The 15,832-nt window shown below is 39.4% G+C and overlaps 2 protein-coding genes across 2 annotated transcripts in view; one reads left to right on the top strand and one right to left on the bottom strand.

Moving 5' to 3' along the window:
• Positions 1 to 11,953, top strand: part of tpcn3 (two pore segment channel 3) — a 55,190-nt gene extending 43,237 nt beyond the window's left edge. Inside the window, exons 13-19 of the mRNA XM_078542641.1 lie at positions 3,590 to 3,677; positions 5,515 to 5,584; positions 5,665 to 5,884; positions 10,385 to 10,475; positions 10,572 to 10,685; positions 10,765 to 10,877; positions 11,621 to 11,953. Of these exons, the coding sequence (XP_078398767.1) occupies positions 3,590 to 3,677; positions 5,515 to 5,584; positions 5,665 to 5,884; positions 10,385 to 10,475; positions 10,572 to 10,685; positions 10,765 to 10,877; positions 11,621 to 11,766 (842 nt within the window). The 3' untranslated portion in view covers positions 11,767 to 11,953. The remainder of the gene's footprint in view (positions 1 to 3,589; positions 3,678 to 5,514; positions 5,585 to 5,664; positions 5,885 to 10,384; positions 10,476 to 10,571; positions 10,686 to 10,764; positions 10,878 to 11,620) is intronic.
• Positions 11,954 to 11,957: 4 nt separating this feature from the next.
• bub1 (BUB1 mitotic checkpoint serine/threonine kinase) overlaps positions 11,958 to 15,832 on the bottom strand; it is a 69,931-nt gene continuing 66,056 nt past the window's right edge. The window contains exons 24-25 of the mRNA XM_078542640.1: positions 13,716 to 13,822; positions 11,958 to 13,605 (exon numbers count right to left, since the gene is read on the bottom strand). Coding sequence (XP_078398766.1) covers positions 13,398 to 13,605; positions 13,716 to 13,822 — 315 coding nt within the window. The 3' untranslated portion in view covers positions 11,958 to 13,397. The remainder of the gene's footprint in view (positions 13,606 to 13,715; positions 13,823 to 15,832) is intronic.

A 15,832-nucleotide genomic window follows, 5' to 3' on the forward strand; every position in this document is an offset into this window, starting at 1 on the left:
TTCACAATGACAGACATTAGGCTAACTGGCCTTTAGTTTCCCTGATTTCTGTTGTCTCTTTTCTTGATCAAAGGTGTAAAATTTGTCATTTTCCAATCTGCTGGGACCTTTCCAGAATCTAAGGAATTTTGGAAGATTACAACCAATGCATGTACTATCTCTGCAACCACTTCTTTTAAGACCATATGATGCAGGCCATCAGGTCCAGGAGACTTGTCAGCTTTGAAGTCCATTAGTTTTCCCATTACTTTTTTTCTAGTGATAGTGGTGGTTCTAAGTTCCTCCCTTCCTTTTCCTTTTGATTTTAAACTGTTCCTGGGATGCATGTTGTGGCTTCACTGTGAGGGCATCTACAAAATACTTGTTCAAAGTCTCTACTCATTTCCCATTATTAATTCCGCAGTCTCACCCAATAAGGGACCAATGTTCACTTTAGCTACTCTCTTACCTTTTATATACGTGTAGAAGCTTTTACTGCCTGTTACATCAGGTGAAACTTGGGTTGGTTATTGCAAAAAATTAAGTCAAAACCTGTAATTCGTCCCCTTGTGTCGAACTGGTAGAAGTGTAGGATGTGTTTCTTCAAGACCCATGCTGTCAGTGCTGTACTTCTGAGTAACCCTGTCCAATGATTTACAGAGAATGGCGGCCTACTTCTGCCGCAGGTGACTTGGCCAAAGCTGCAATTGATTGTCACGTCAACGTTTTATACCCATAAGCAAACTTGAGCTCTGAAGCAACCCTTTAGTGGTGCAGAGATAAACCATGCCAAAACCCCTCGGATATAGGAGTCACATTTGATTGCATCTGGTCATATAGAGATCATCCCTAAAACTTTGAAGAGTAGAGGCACCCTGATGCAGGAACTTGCTGGATCCACATTGGGGGAATGGGAGACATCTACTCAAACCCTTCACATGGCAGCGCTCACCATCTTGTACTCTACAGGGGAGAACTGCTCTGTGCAATGGTTATCTAGTCCACATGTCAAGTCCCTTGATGTCCAGCTGAATTCTGCTATGAGAATTACCACCAATGCATTCTTATCAGCACAAAGGCTCTGGCTGCCTGTGCTTGCAAAAATCAGATCACCATACCTGCACAATGAGCATGCAGTCTCCAGAGAATACAACGCCAAATCAGCAAAGCATGCTGATCCAGACTGAATTGACCAACCCATCTCCAATCTAGAAAGAATTTTGGATCATTAGTGAAGCCCTTCAGCAATCTCTCCTCAAACATGATGACTGATGACATAATGCTTCAAAGACCTAGGGCACACTAAATGGATTCTTTATAGAGGATCCCACAATGCAACCTAGAGGATCAAACCTTCTTTCAAACAGTGAATAATTGTCACCTGTTTGAGAACCGGTCACGATAGATGCTGCCACCTTTTCCATTGATGGAAGATTAAAACCCCTTCATGCAACTGCGGAATGCTCCTAATCAGACCCTGGAGCACATCATTAAACATTATCCTTAAAGGAAATTTGCAGGCAACCTACAAAATATCCACACACTTATAGCAGAAGCTTTGGCCTGATATTGGACTGAGATATTGAAATTTGATTGCTTCTTTTGTATGGTACTAAAATAAACCAATGTTGTTAGGTCGGGCCTTTCCAGGATTTTGTGCCAGCAACAATAAAAAAAAAAGACTTGCATTTATAAAGCACATCTCACAACTGGATGTCCCAAAGCACTTTACAGCCAATGAAATCTTTTGAAGTGTAGTCACTGATGTAGTGTAGGAAACACAGCAGTCAATTTGTGCAATTTTACTAAGACTCCTATGTGCCACCCTGGGTCAAATGCTACCTTAATGTAAAGGGCAGTCACTCTCACTGCACCTTTAGAATTCAGCTTTGTTGCCCATGTTTGGACCAAGGCTGTAATGTAGTCTGGAGTCAAATGGTCCAGGTGGAACCCACACTAAGTATAGGTGAGTAAGTACTGCTTGACAGCTCTATAGACAACACTTGCCATTACTCTGCTGACGATTGAGAGTAGACGGATGGGATGGCAATTGGCTGGATTGGACCTGTCCTGCTTTTTTGTGGACACTGCATACGTGGGCAAACTTCTAAATTGCTGGGTAGATGCCAGTACCTTTCACATGCCCTTCTTTTCCCATCTTCTTAACCCATCTATATTAGCTCTCTATTCCAGGACCTCCAACCTATGAAACATGTCAGTGCTCCCGTTTCTTTCCTACAGGCTTTTAAAATCTAAACCTGATGTCATAGTTATTTTTTGATTATTTTTCTATCACTCCTTTTAAACCCTGATAGTGACTTTTACAATGTGGTTTGATCCTTTGATTTTTAAAAATTCGTTCATGGGATGTGGGCATCGCTGGCTAGACCAGCATTTATTGCCCATCCCTAATTGCCCTTGAGAAGATGGTGGCGTAGGAGCACCCACAGTGCTGTTAGGAAGGAAGTTCCAGGATTTTGACCCAGCAACAGTAAAGGAACGGTGATATAGTTCCAAGTCAGGATGGTGAGGGGCTTGGAGGGGAACTTTCAGGTGGTGGCATTCCCATGCATCTGCAGCCCTTGTCCATCTAGATGGTAGATTTTGCAGTTTTGGAAGGTTCTGTCGAAAGAGCCCTTGTGAGTTGCTACAGTGCATCTTGTAGATGGTACACACTGCTGCTACTGTACATCAATGATGAAGAGTGCTGCGCTCATCCAGACAAGCGGAGAGCATTCCAACACACTCCTGACTTGTGCCTTGACTTGTTCCTTGTAGCTGGTAGACAGGCTTTGCGGAGTCAGGAGGTGAGTTACTCACTGTAGGATTACCAGCCTCTGAGCTGCTCATGTAGCCACAGTATTTATATAGCTAGTCCAGTTCAGTTTCTGGTCAGTGATAACCCGCAGGATGTTGATAGTGGGGAATTCAGCAATGGTAATGGCATTGAAGCTCAAGGGGAGACGATTAGATTCTCGTGTAGAAGATGGCCATTGCCTGGTGCTTGTGTGGCACGAATGGCACTTATTAGCCCGAGCCTGAATTTGGTCCAGGTCTTGTTGCATATGGACATGGACTGCTTTAGTTTCTGAGGAGTTGCGAATGGAACTGAGAATTGTGCAGTCATCAGTGAACTTTTGATCTTATGACGGAGGGAAGATCCTTCATTGATGAAACAGCTGATGATTGCTGGGCCTAGGGACATGACCCTGGGAACTTCCGCAGTGGTATCCTAGGATTGAGATGATTGACCTCCAACAGCCATAGCCATCTTCATTTTGCTGACTCCAGCCAATGGAGAGCTTTCCACCGATTCCCATTGACTTTAATTTTACTCAGGCTCCTTGATGCCCTGCTCAGTCAAATGCTGCCTTGCTGTCAAGAGCAGTCACTCTCATCAACCTCAGTTCCTTCAGAGTTTTGCAATTCAGCTGTAAGATGGATGATGCAAGTCAATAGTGTTTAATGTGCTTTTTGATTCACTGACTTGTTCTGTATGAAACTCATTCAAATTTAATAAGGTTTAGTTCAGACAATTATAATACACTTACTTTAAGAAACAATTGCAGAACTGTCTTATTCTGATGTTTTTTTGTGTGTTGCCCAGCAGCAGGTGGATACAGCAGTCAACAGGTCTTGGATATTGTGTTCATCTTGAGAGTACTTCGATTAATCAGGATCATTGACAGTTTCCAGAGGTATGCAGCGACCCTTTTAATTGAAGTACAGTTATATAAAATACCTTTGAGAGTTTGTTCTATGTGTCCGTTTTCATGTGGCATTGGTGGCAGGGAGGCAGTTTTTAATATAACCTGTAACTTGGTGAATGTACTTCTGTTCTCTATTTATGCTTATTGTCCAAGTTAATAGTGTGTTTACTTGGACTTTATCTGTCTTTCATTATTTTATGACCTCCATGTCACCAGTTGTCCTTTCCCCAGTGCGAATAAATTTTAATTGCTTGAGCATTTGAGCATAACTTAATCCTCTAAAGCTTGGAACCATCTTAGTTCCTGCTCGTATGAATATGGGGAGAGTGATGCCACTGAACTAGTAATCCAGAGGCCCAGGCTAATGCTGTGGGGACATGGGTTCAGGTCATACCATGGCAGCTGGTGGCATTTAAATTCACTTAGTAAAATCTGGAATTGAAAGCTGGTCCCAGTAAATGGTGACCATGAAACTATCATTGTTGAAAAACCCATCTGATTCACTAATGTCCTTTAGGGAAGGAGATCTGCCATCTTTATCTGGTCTGGCCTACATGTGACTCCAGATCCACAGCAATATGGTTGACTCTGAAGTGCCCTCTGAAAATGGCCTAGCAAGCCACTCAGTTCAAGGGCACTTTGGATAGGCAAGAAATGCTGGTCTTGCCAGAGACGCCCTCATCCCATGAAAGAATAAAAAATATGAATAACCCACCCATAGAGCGAGTGATCAAAGCCGCAAGTTGTATCGTAGAGCTAAGCTCATCTTTTTTCCTTATACACACGATGCCAATGTTTAACCTCTAGTAGTCCGTTGCGCTGCAGATGCTCCCTAGCCCTTGATTTATCATGTTGATAACTATCATATAAATATTTTCACAACATGATAGGTAATCAATCCCATACCAGGGTTGTGTTCCCTGGAATTTAGATGTTTGAGCGTTTTGATCCAAGTTTTTGAAATATTAAGAAACCAATAAGGTAAATGGAGAGAAACTATTTCTGCAGGTTGGAGAGTCTAGGACTGGTGGGGTTTGGGTGGGGGTGCGGGGTCAGTGAGCGTTCTAAAAATTAGATCCAGGCCTTTCTGGAGTGAAGTTAGGAAGCGCATATACATGCAAAGGATAGTAGAAGTTTGGAACTGTTCTGCAAACTACAGTTGACGCTAGATCAATTGTTAATTTTAAATCTGAGATTGGTAGACATCTGTTAACCAAAGTTATGAAGGGATACGGGGCAAAGGCAGGTATTTGGAATTAGTTCATAAATCAGTCATTATCTCATTGAATGGCAGGACAGACTCTAGGGAATAAATGGCCTACTCCTGTTCCTATTTTTAAACCCTTTTCCTTTTTTTTTTAATCATTGGAGTTGCAAATGAGGACATTTCATATTGTTATTGTTTTCTGTCTCTTGTTGTTGTTTGCCCTCCTCTGTTTGGTTTTCTTTGCTGCACTATTAACAGCTCACAATTCAGCAACTTAGAACAAAAAGGAATGTATAAACCTAAATGTGCAAGGGCAAGTACGCCTAATGGCAAATAGAAGCTATAGATGATTGCAAACAACAGGGAACATGATATCTTTTATGTTTCTGGAATCGCGGAAACTTCATCTGTGAAAACAGTTGTCAAGGTTGAAAAATAGATACTCATTTTCATTTCTCGGTATGATGGTTTTGGAAGGGGTTTAGGTAAACATGTAGGATTTTCTATAGCAGAGGGAGAAGGGAAGAATTAAATAAAGTAAAGACCATTGTACAGAATCTCTGAAAAGATTATTCTGTACTTTTTTTTTAAAGTCTTTATATTTGTTTTCTTTTAAAGATTCAGGGTCCTGCTGAATACACTGGTAAATCTTATTCCTACAATGTTAACCTATGCAGGACTTGTTATGGTAAGTAATTATGCTTTTTGATATTTGGATCAATAAGCTCCCTTAAAAAAAAAAATTAATTTAAATGCACTTTCTTTTAGGTCGTGTACTACATATTTGCGATAGTTGGAATGGAAGCTTTCAAAGGCAGAGTTCGATTTTATGGTGCTAACTCCAGTGACCCTGCAGCCAAATATTGTGGCAATCCAGCACTGAAGGGTTCTCAGTTTGCTGCTCTTAGATACTGCAAGAATAACTTCAATAATATTATTTCGGCCTTCATCTTGCTGATCGAATTAACGGTGGTCAATCAATGGCATGATATCCTTTCTTTTATTTACAAGTAATTGTTCTTTTCCCTGTTGAATTGAAAGTATTTTAAGTCTTGAGCAACATGGCCCACCAATGAGTTATCTCGATCTAGAAGCATGGAATAAGTTGGTGTTTTGTCACCAATTTTATTTAACATTTCTTTGATGTACATTGCAAAAATGAAGATCAGGTGACATTTTAAGAGAGTTGGGAAATGAAGATAAAATCAAAGCTCTAATTTATAATGATCTTGTGAACAATTCTCCTAAAGGGATGATAGCTAATCTTAAAATTCTTCAACTTATCTGTCATGAGATTGAGGTAGAAGTTAATGGGGGAGGGGGGTAAAAAAAAACACAGCAGCCTTTGATATAGTTTGTGAAAATAAGATCTTGGTTTATAATGTCACTATTCCCTGGTCCCTGAACGAAGAGATCAGATGCATTGCTCTTGGAGAAATTGAGAAGTACCTTGGGGTGATAATTCAGTGAGTAAATTAGGACTATGGATAAAGGATTTGGAAGTGGAAAGTTTAAAACCATGACAGGGGGTTGCAATCTTGTTTGCGTGTATTCTAATCTAATTCTTTCAGAGGTCTCACAGGCTTTGCTTACGAAACTTAATAGGTTGATCAGAACATCTATTAAGACAATGATGCATTGCTCAAAGGAGAGAACTGATTATTTTCTTTTGGTAATAAATCAAGATTAGACTCACTGATCCTGGCAACAATAGTAAGGAAATTGGATGTTACAGGGAAATCCAAGGATAACATCATTAGGGCTTCTTTAACATTATTGAAGAGGGCCATGAAGTCAGGGCTGATCAATTCAAGAAACTCAATACTTTGAGTTGGTGAATAAAGCAAAGAGATTATTTGTTTATACTTCTTGGCTCCAAGAACTAAGCTATACAATGCTCTTCCCAAGCTATACTCAAACATATGTTATGAATGATAATGTCATGAATGTGTAATTCTGGAGGTATTAAACATACCCAATTCATTAAGGCACTTCAGTTAAGAACCAATATGTGTATCCTCCATGACCTGCATTGACTAGAGTGATTCCCAAAGAGATAAAACCATGCAGGAGGTGCGGAACAGTTAAAGAAACAATTTTGTGTATTCCATTGTGGGAAAGTGAATTGATAAGGTAGATAGAGATATTTTCAAAGTTTACTTTGAAGGTTAATTTTGGACAATGTAATTTTATGGAAGATGGATGTAATTCTTTAAGAATAATTTGTGCAACTATGGGCAGTAATGGATGTTTGGAGATGTCTGGGGGAAAAGCATTAAAATATGAGCATTTGTGTGAATGGGTAGATGGGCAAAAAATGTTGGCCTAATCACTCATCCTGTGAAAGAATAGAAAACTAATTATAAAACAATAGCCTTCTTTCAATTTGTCCTCTTAAATGTATCAGAGGATGAGTTTGGTACTTGATGATAGGAGGTCAAACTGCCCAAAGTATTAACTGGTTGGAAATTCCCTATTTGATTCAACACCTACACTGGGAATTTCCTTAGGAGTCCAGCCTGTCATTGCAACTTTGCCCTTTTCAGTTACTATCCAGTTTCCTTTTGTTTTTTATTTGTTCATGGGATTTGACTGTCACCAGCTAGGCCAGCATCTATTACCCATCCTTAATTGCCCTTGAGAAGGTGATGGTGAGCTGCCTTTTTGAATCGCTGCAGTCCATGTGTAGGTACATCCACAGTGTTGTTAGGAAGGGTGTTCCAGGATTTTGACCCAGCGACAGTATTGAAACAGCAATATAGTTCCAAGTCAGGATGCTGTGTGGCTTGGAGGGGAACTTCTAGGTGATGATGTTCCCATGCATCTGCTGCCCTTGTCCTTCTAGGTGGTAGAGGTCATGGATTTGGAAGGTACTGTCCAAGGACACCTTGCATCTTATAGATGGTGCACACTGCTGCCATTGTGTGTCTGTGGTGGAGGGAGGGAATGTTTAAGGTGGTGAATGTTGTGCTGATCAAGTGGGCTGCTTTATCCTGGATGGTGTCAAGTTTCTCGAGTATTGTTGTAGCTGCACTCATCCAGGCAAGTGACGAGTATTCCATCACACTCTTGACTTGTGCCCTGTAGATAGCGGACAGACTTTGAGGAGTCAGGTGAGTTACTCGTTACAGGATTCCTAGCCTCTGACTTGCTCTTGTAGCCACAGTTTATATGGCTAGTCCAGTTCAGTTTCTACTCAATGGTATCCCCCAAGATGCTGAAGGTGGCGTATTTAGCGATGGTAATGCTATTGAATGTCATGAGGCGATGGTTAGATTCTCTCATATTGGAGATGGACATTGCCTGGCACTTGTGAGCGCGAATGTTATTTGTCACTATAGGACCAAGCCTGAATTCTGTCCAGGTCTTGTTGATGTAAACTGCTTCAGTATCTGAAGAATCGTGAATGGCACTGAACACTGAATAATTTGTGAATATCCCCACTCTTGACCGTATGTTGGAGAGAAGATTGTTAATGAAGCAGCTGAAGATGGTTGGGCCTAGGATACTACCCAGAGGATCTTTTGCAGTGATGCCCTGGGACTGAGATGATTGGCCTCCAACAATCACAACCATCTTCCTTTGTGCTCCATATGACTCCAACCGTGTAGAGTTTTCCCTTGATTACCACTGATATCAATTTTGTTAGAGTTCGTTGATACTGCCTGTTATAAGATAGCCTTTCAGTAAAGCTGAGTTATTTAAAAATCCCAGAGGGAAACTTTTTAAACACCTGTCATAACCTCTATTTTGAAGTGGTATGTTTGAGATGCAACTCTAAATTCAGGAATCAGACCCCCAGTTCTCAAGAGGCTTTGTCTTAAACTAAATGAAACATTTTATTAAGTTACAACACATTAAACACATATACTTGGCTACAAATCACTACTATCATCACTTCTAACAAATTCTAAACTAATCTCCATTAAGGCAACAGCAACCCATAAATTTTTAAGCAGACACCAGGCAAAGCTTTTTCACCATACAAATTCAAAATGAGGTTCCTTCCACATTAGTTCCTGTGGAGTTAGTTGGAGGTTTTCAGCTGCTTTGATCTTACATGGCCTCTACTCTGCACACACGAAAACTGCTGAAGTTATACCTAGCACCGCTCATTGAATGTAAATTCTCATTGTATCACCAGTCTCTTCTAACAATAAAAAACCCCTTTTATAGTACCATTTTATTAGCAATATAAACATATTACTTGGTCTCTGCTTGCTAGGTGCCAGATTTCACCTCACTTCTTGAATGCTGTATTCAAAAAATGCAAATGCACTCTACTTCTCTTACATCGCAAAACTAATACACATCAAAGCACCCAGACTAGCTGGCTTTAATTCAATTAAAACACACCCATCAACTAAATCTCTATTTTAAAAGAAAAATATTTCCAATAATATTATATACATTAATAGCTTCATGACACTACCACCTCAGGTCAAATTCTGTTTTGATGCCACCGTCACCTCCCCTCTAGAGTTTAGCTCTTTTGTCCATGTTTGAATCAAGGCTGTAAGGAGGTCCAGAGCAGTGTGTCCTGGCAAAACCCAAACTGAGGTTCAGTGAATAGGTTATTGCTGAATAAATGCCACTTGATATGCTATCAATGAACCTAAAATGACTTTACTGATGATTGAGAGTGGACTGATGGGACCAGATTGGATTTGTTCTGCTTTTTTGTGGGCAGGACCTACCTGGACAGTTTTCCACATTGTTGGTCAGATGCCCATGTTCCTTCCCCATGCTTGACTTGGCACCTTAAGACTTCATGGGGTCTGATTGTGTATCATTGTGCTGTTACCTCTGGGTGGGTGTGTCCTGCCAGTGGGACTGGACATACCCAGGGATAGTGGTGGTGTCTGGGACATTGGTTGTAAGGTAAGATTCAGTGAGTTTGACACTGTCGGATGGCTGCTTGATTAGTCTGCGCAACAGCTGTCTCAAATTTTAATTCGTTCTCGGTATGGGTGTCGTTGTCAGCCCCTATTTATTGCCAACCCCAAGTGACAGTGGTGTTGAATCTCTGCAGCCTGTGAACAGTTTGATGTAATTACCATTTCAGGGATGTTAGGAGTCAACCACATTGTTATGAGACTGGATTCGAGGAAAACAGTTTAAGGACAGCAGGTTTCTTAAGGGATGTTTATGAACCAGTTAGTTTTTTAAGGCAATCCATCAGCTTTATGGGCACTTTTACTGATATCAGCTTTATTTCTAGATTTTTGAAAATTTGAATTGTTTTTAAATTGCCATTGTGAATTTTGAGCTCTTACTCCTTGGATTACGAATCCCATTACCAGTAAGCTACAGTACCCTTGCTGATTGATATATACATCGAATTGACTTAGTGGATGAATTGCATAAATACTTGAAATAGATGTTCAGCTTTTTCTGAATGCGTAGTCAAATTACATTCCCAATGGTTAGAACTCTCTTATTTATTTTCTTCACGACTTTTTGTTCTTCAACTCCTTGACAATAATACTTCTTGCAACTGGATTTGTGAAAGTAACTCACTTAACTGCAAGGATCTTCTTTGTCATCTTTCATATAATGGTTGTTATTATACTTATCAAGTAAGTCCTATATGCTGACTTTTGGAATTGCACAAATATACCTTAGCTTATTCGGTTAATTACATGAATGTGATTGTTTTCTTTCTCCTTTGAAAGTATCTTTATAGCATTTGTGTTGGAAGCGTTTTTTGTGGAACACTCATTGGCCAGGAGTGCAGTAGAAACTGCTGTTGAGAAGAAAATTCAGGAGCTTGGAATGGGAGATTGCATGTAAGTAAAGCAGGGATAAGTGTGCTGTTCAAAAGTGTGTGTGTCAAATATCCTTCTTAAACATACATATTTAATTTAGGGATCACCCAGCTGGAAATCTAGTTGAAGTTATGGAGACAAATGAAAACGATCTTGGCAATACTGATGATACAGACTTGAAATCCAGATTGAGATTCAGAATAGCTTCAATTAGTAAGTATATATAATTTAAAGAAGTTTTTTTTCCCCAGTGTTCCATTCTATGAATGATGGTTGTTGCTGTGCTAAACGAGATTCTTGTATCCCACTGCCTCCGAAGTGATTCACCCAGTCTCCCCACTGTGACCACCTTCCTTCATTATTATCTTGTCAGAAGGGAGCAAGATCACTGAATTAGTATTACTTTCACTGCAACAATCATGTACATTCAACTGATCTCATTTAGTTCATTGAGTTTAGATACAACTGGTTGTGGCAGTGGGACTTTAAACTGGTCGGGTTGCAAACACCATATCTACACAATATATGGGGCACTTACCCTTCCTTGAGAAGAGTGCGCAATAGAGAATTGGCTTTTTTTTCCTGTCTGTCTGTGTGTCTCTCTCTCCTGCCCACTCCCCCCAAACTTTGTTCCAAAAACTGGACATTTTTCCTTATAATAAAATTAATGTTTGCAGCAAATTTTAGACTTTTATTCTATGTAATTACCAGAATATGCATGTGTAAACCATGAAAATTTCCCATTTAAATTGTTTTTTTTCCCCTCTGGAGATGGTGGGAATCTTACATGGACTTCAGCATTCCATGACACTTAGTCAATTACACTTGTTGCAACATGCTCTAATAGCCATGAACTCTTCCAAGGCTTGTGACAAGACAGTAGATGTGGATATTGGGTACATTTAAGGCTGCAGCTTTTCCAATTGCCAAATAGTAAGAACTGTTGTTTGTTGTAGGATACAAGACTGTTGATGCCTTGCTGCAACATATGTTTGAGGAGGATCTAAAACCAGAAGATGAAATACCAACTCTGGAAGAGATTGATAATCTTTCACCAGATGATTACACATCTAAGCAACCCACTTTCAATAGTCTAGCATAACTTGTTACAAAAGGCTCATGTCATAGATTCAAAATGAAAAATGTGCTTTTTGTCTGTGTTAACATGTATTCTCAGCTGAACACTATGTAGTATGGGATGCAAAGGGATTATCCTGTTACTTTTGAGCAGTATGCACTTGACATTGGAGATAATGTGTGAATCCAAATGAACTCTTGCACTAAAATGATCAATGATTTTCATTGTTTTTATTTCAAGTAACCCTTTGTTAAATACAAATAGTCAGTAGTGACAAGATAGCATGATCATGTGTTTGTTAATGGCAGTGAAGCTTCCTATGTAGGGGGGTTGATATTTTAAAGTATATTTTACAATTACAATCATTCAACCCTGAGATTTATTCAAACTGTTCTTGCAAATGGTGAAACCCATTGAGTGCTCTCCTTTAAATTAACTCTACCAATGTTACAGGCTCTCTTTGCTACTTTTTTGTATGCAGTAGCTAAGAGCACATAGGACTGTTATTTCAGAGCTTCTAAAATGAATACTAGTGTAATAAAACTAATAACATGTTTACAAGCTATGCATAATCACAGGAGATGTAACTTGCAAAACCATTTAGCACTGAGTAGTTGGTCCTTAAGTTAATGAAATATACCAAAAATTCAAGATGTGAGCCAGAGGGGCGGTGGGACGGGGGAGTTAAAAGAAGAGGACAAAGGTTCCTGAAGTAAGAACTTCCACTCCGCCTATAATAAATGATACTTGTGGTTAGAAGGAAATTATTGTTGTGCTCCCTCTGGGCTCTAAACATTATAATTATGGTAGATGATCCTGAAACACCACCTTAGCTGGTTCTTAACCTGTGATTCAAAAGGAAAATTTTGGTGCCTTTAATACCCTAGCCTCAATTATCTAATTAATTTAGAACTCCCAACTTAAATATTTAAAATTACAGGGGGAATGTAAATAGGCTGCCATTATTGCCTGTTTTGCTCTACTGTCCAAGATAATCGCACCATCAATTTCTCTCTGTTTCCCCTACAATCACGAAAACTCCATCCCTTTCAAGGCTGTAATGCACACTCAATAGCTGTTATAATTCCAGCTATAGGCCACTCGTAGGTTTAACTACTTTAAAAATTGGGAGAGCACACAAGAGACTAAATGCTGTACCTGGCACTTTTATTAATTAAACAATAGTCAAGTCACATTTTAAAAGAAATTCCCAATTAATTTCTTCCCTAAACTATACTCTTAAGCAAGTACCTTCAATACAAGTTTAAAAAGATTTTAGTCTTTAATAGACATAAGTTTGACAGGAAAAAATGTCATCTAGCCATGAATTGAAATCACTGTTAAAGTGACGCAGACTCCATTTAGTCAGTCTTTCCACACCATGTAGGTTGTGAAGCAGAAAACATCTCTCTAAAGAAACCCCCATTAGTTCCAAACAACCTCTTATTGACAAGTATTAGAAAAATAAAGTAGGGCTTGGGCTATATGCACTGGAATGAGCAATTGCACTACTGGGACCAAAATTGATGTCAAAAGCTTTAATCTAGATTCCACCATTATGAGCACTTAATGAAATATTAATAGCAATATTTAAGTGTAACAGGAATGAAATACAAAGATCTTTCTATTTACACAATCTGGACTCAGACAACTTTTCAATTTACATTCTTCTTTTGTGAAGGCTTATTTTCAAGTAGAAGTACCATTAACCGCTGCCTGAGTGATTTCAGTTTTTTTGTATACTGCTCCTTAAAGAGTGACACCAGCTTTTCCCGTAGATCTCGAAGTGATGGCAGAGTCTGGCAGTTGGGAATGTATAACAAGGTATTAAAGAAATGATTCCACATATCTGCATGATGACCTCTGAAACAAAAAAGAGGAAAACTCACCAACCTAGCCATAATTGATACATGAAATAACATCACATCTGGTTAAGTTGACGGTTTCAGATTTGCTGGGGATACAAAACTGACCTTTGAAAAGTTGCATTGACCTTCCAGACACCCTGTTCGTTCTTTAATTTCAGGTATGTGCCAAAGAGGAGAGAGTGAACTGTGGCAGCAATTCCAAAGTAGTCTGTCTAAAGCCACACAAACAAGCATTAGTTAGCTGCAAAATAGTATTTAAGGCTTTAGACAAGGCTTTGAATAATTCCCTGGTTTATTTCATTAATAAATGAAACATTTAAGAAAAAGTTCCACCTTAGTCAAATGAAATTGCAAAATAGGGTAACACATCACAGCAAAGTACTTGTGTTTTTGATTCATCCTTGAGACGTGAGCATTGCTGGCAGGCCAGCATTTATTGCTTATTCCTAATTGCCTTTGAGAAGGTGGTGGTGAGTTGCCACCTTGAACCGCTCCTGTTCACATGTTCACCTACAGTGCTATGTTATATAGCAGGTGGTATTTGCCAGGCTTACCAAATCCACAAAGGAACCTTGGCCACGCTATCACAACAATTTTGCAATTTTTATTCATTACGAGAAGGCTTGTGCATTGAAGTCAGGAGTAATGAGTCCACTACAACCTTTGAGATTTTAAAGATTAAATTAAAACATTAACAAAAACAAAAACTTAAACACACAAGGTTACAGTTTTAAAAAAGGGATGAATATAGGGAGTTAGAACGTAAATTGAAAAGTAGGACCTCAAAGTTAGTAATCTCAGGACTACTACCAGTGCCATGTGCTAGCGAGAGTAGAAATAACAGGATATATCAGATGAATACGTGGCTGAAGAAATAGTGCGGGGGTGTGGGGGGAAAATCAGATTCCTGGGATATTGGGACAGATTCTGGGGAAGATAGGACCAGTACAAACAGGACAGGTTGCATCTGGGCAGGACCGGGACCAATGTCCTCGGTGGTGGTGGGTGGGGGGGGGAGAACATAGTGCAAGTCTAAAGGCATTGTATCCTATAGCGCAGAGCATTCGCAATAAGATGGATGAATTAACAGTGCAAATAGGTATAAACGGTTAGGATATAGTTGCAATTGTGGAGACATGGCTGAAGGGTTACCAAGGATGGGAACTGAACATCCAGGGTATTCAATATTTAGGAAGGACAGACAAAATAGGAAAAGAAGGTGGGGTAGTGCTGTTAGTAAAGAAGAAAATCAATGTAATAGTGAAGGAGGATATTAGCTCAGAAAATCATGATGTGGAATCTGTTTGAGTGGAGATAAGAAACATCGAAGGGGCAGAAAATGTTGGTGGGGATTATCAATAGGCCCCTAAACAGTAATGTAGATATAAGGTTAGGCATTAAGCAAGAAATTAGAGACACATGCAATAAGGGTACAACTGTAATCATGGGTGACTTTAATCTACATATAGATTAGACAAACCAAACTAGCAATAATACTGTGGAGGATTTCCTGGAGTGTGTGCGTGATGGTTTTTTTAGACCAATACGTTAAGGAACCAGATTGGGTATTGTGCAATGATATAGGATTAATTAACAATCTTGCTGTGCGTGGTCCCTTGGGGGGGGAAGAGCGACTATAAAATGATAGAATTGTCCATTAGGATGGAGAGTGAAGTAGTTGAATCCGAAACTAGGGTCCTGAATCTAAATAAAGGGAGCTACCAGGGTATGAGGTGCGAGTTGGCAATGATGGGGATTGGGGAACCTTAGTAAAAGGGTTGACAATGGATAGGCGATGGCTAATATTTAAAGGAACATATGCATGAATTGCAACAATTATTCATTCCTGTCTGGTGCAAAAAAACAGGAAAGATGGCTCAACCATGGCTCACAAAGAAATTAGGAATAGTGTTAGATCCAAAGAGGAGACATATAAAATTGCCAGAAAAAGCAGCAAGCCTGAGGGTTGAGAGCAGTTTAGAATTCAGCAAAAGTGGACAAAAAGATTGATCAAGAAGGGGAAAATGGAGTATGAGAGTAAACTTGCAAGGAACATAAAAATTGACTGTAAAAGCTATATATATGTGAAGAGAAAAAGATTAGCAAAGACAAAATTAGGTCCCTTAGTGTCAGAAATAGGGGAAATTATAATGGGGAATAAAGAAATGGCAGAAAAATTGAACACACATTTTGGTTCTATCTTCACAAAAGAGGACACACAT

Source organism: Cetorhinus maximus, chromosome 5 (assembly GCF_964194155.1).
Source record: "Cetorhinus maximus chromosome 5, sCetMax3.hap1.1, whole genome shotgun sequence".
In the NCBI taxonomy this organism is placed as follows: Eukaryota; Metazoa; Chordata; class Chondrichthyes; order Lamniformes; family Cetorhinidae; genus Cetorhinus; species Cetorhinus maximus.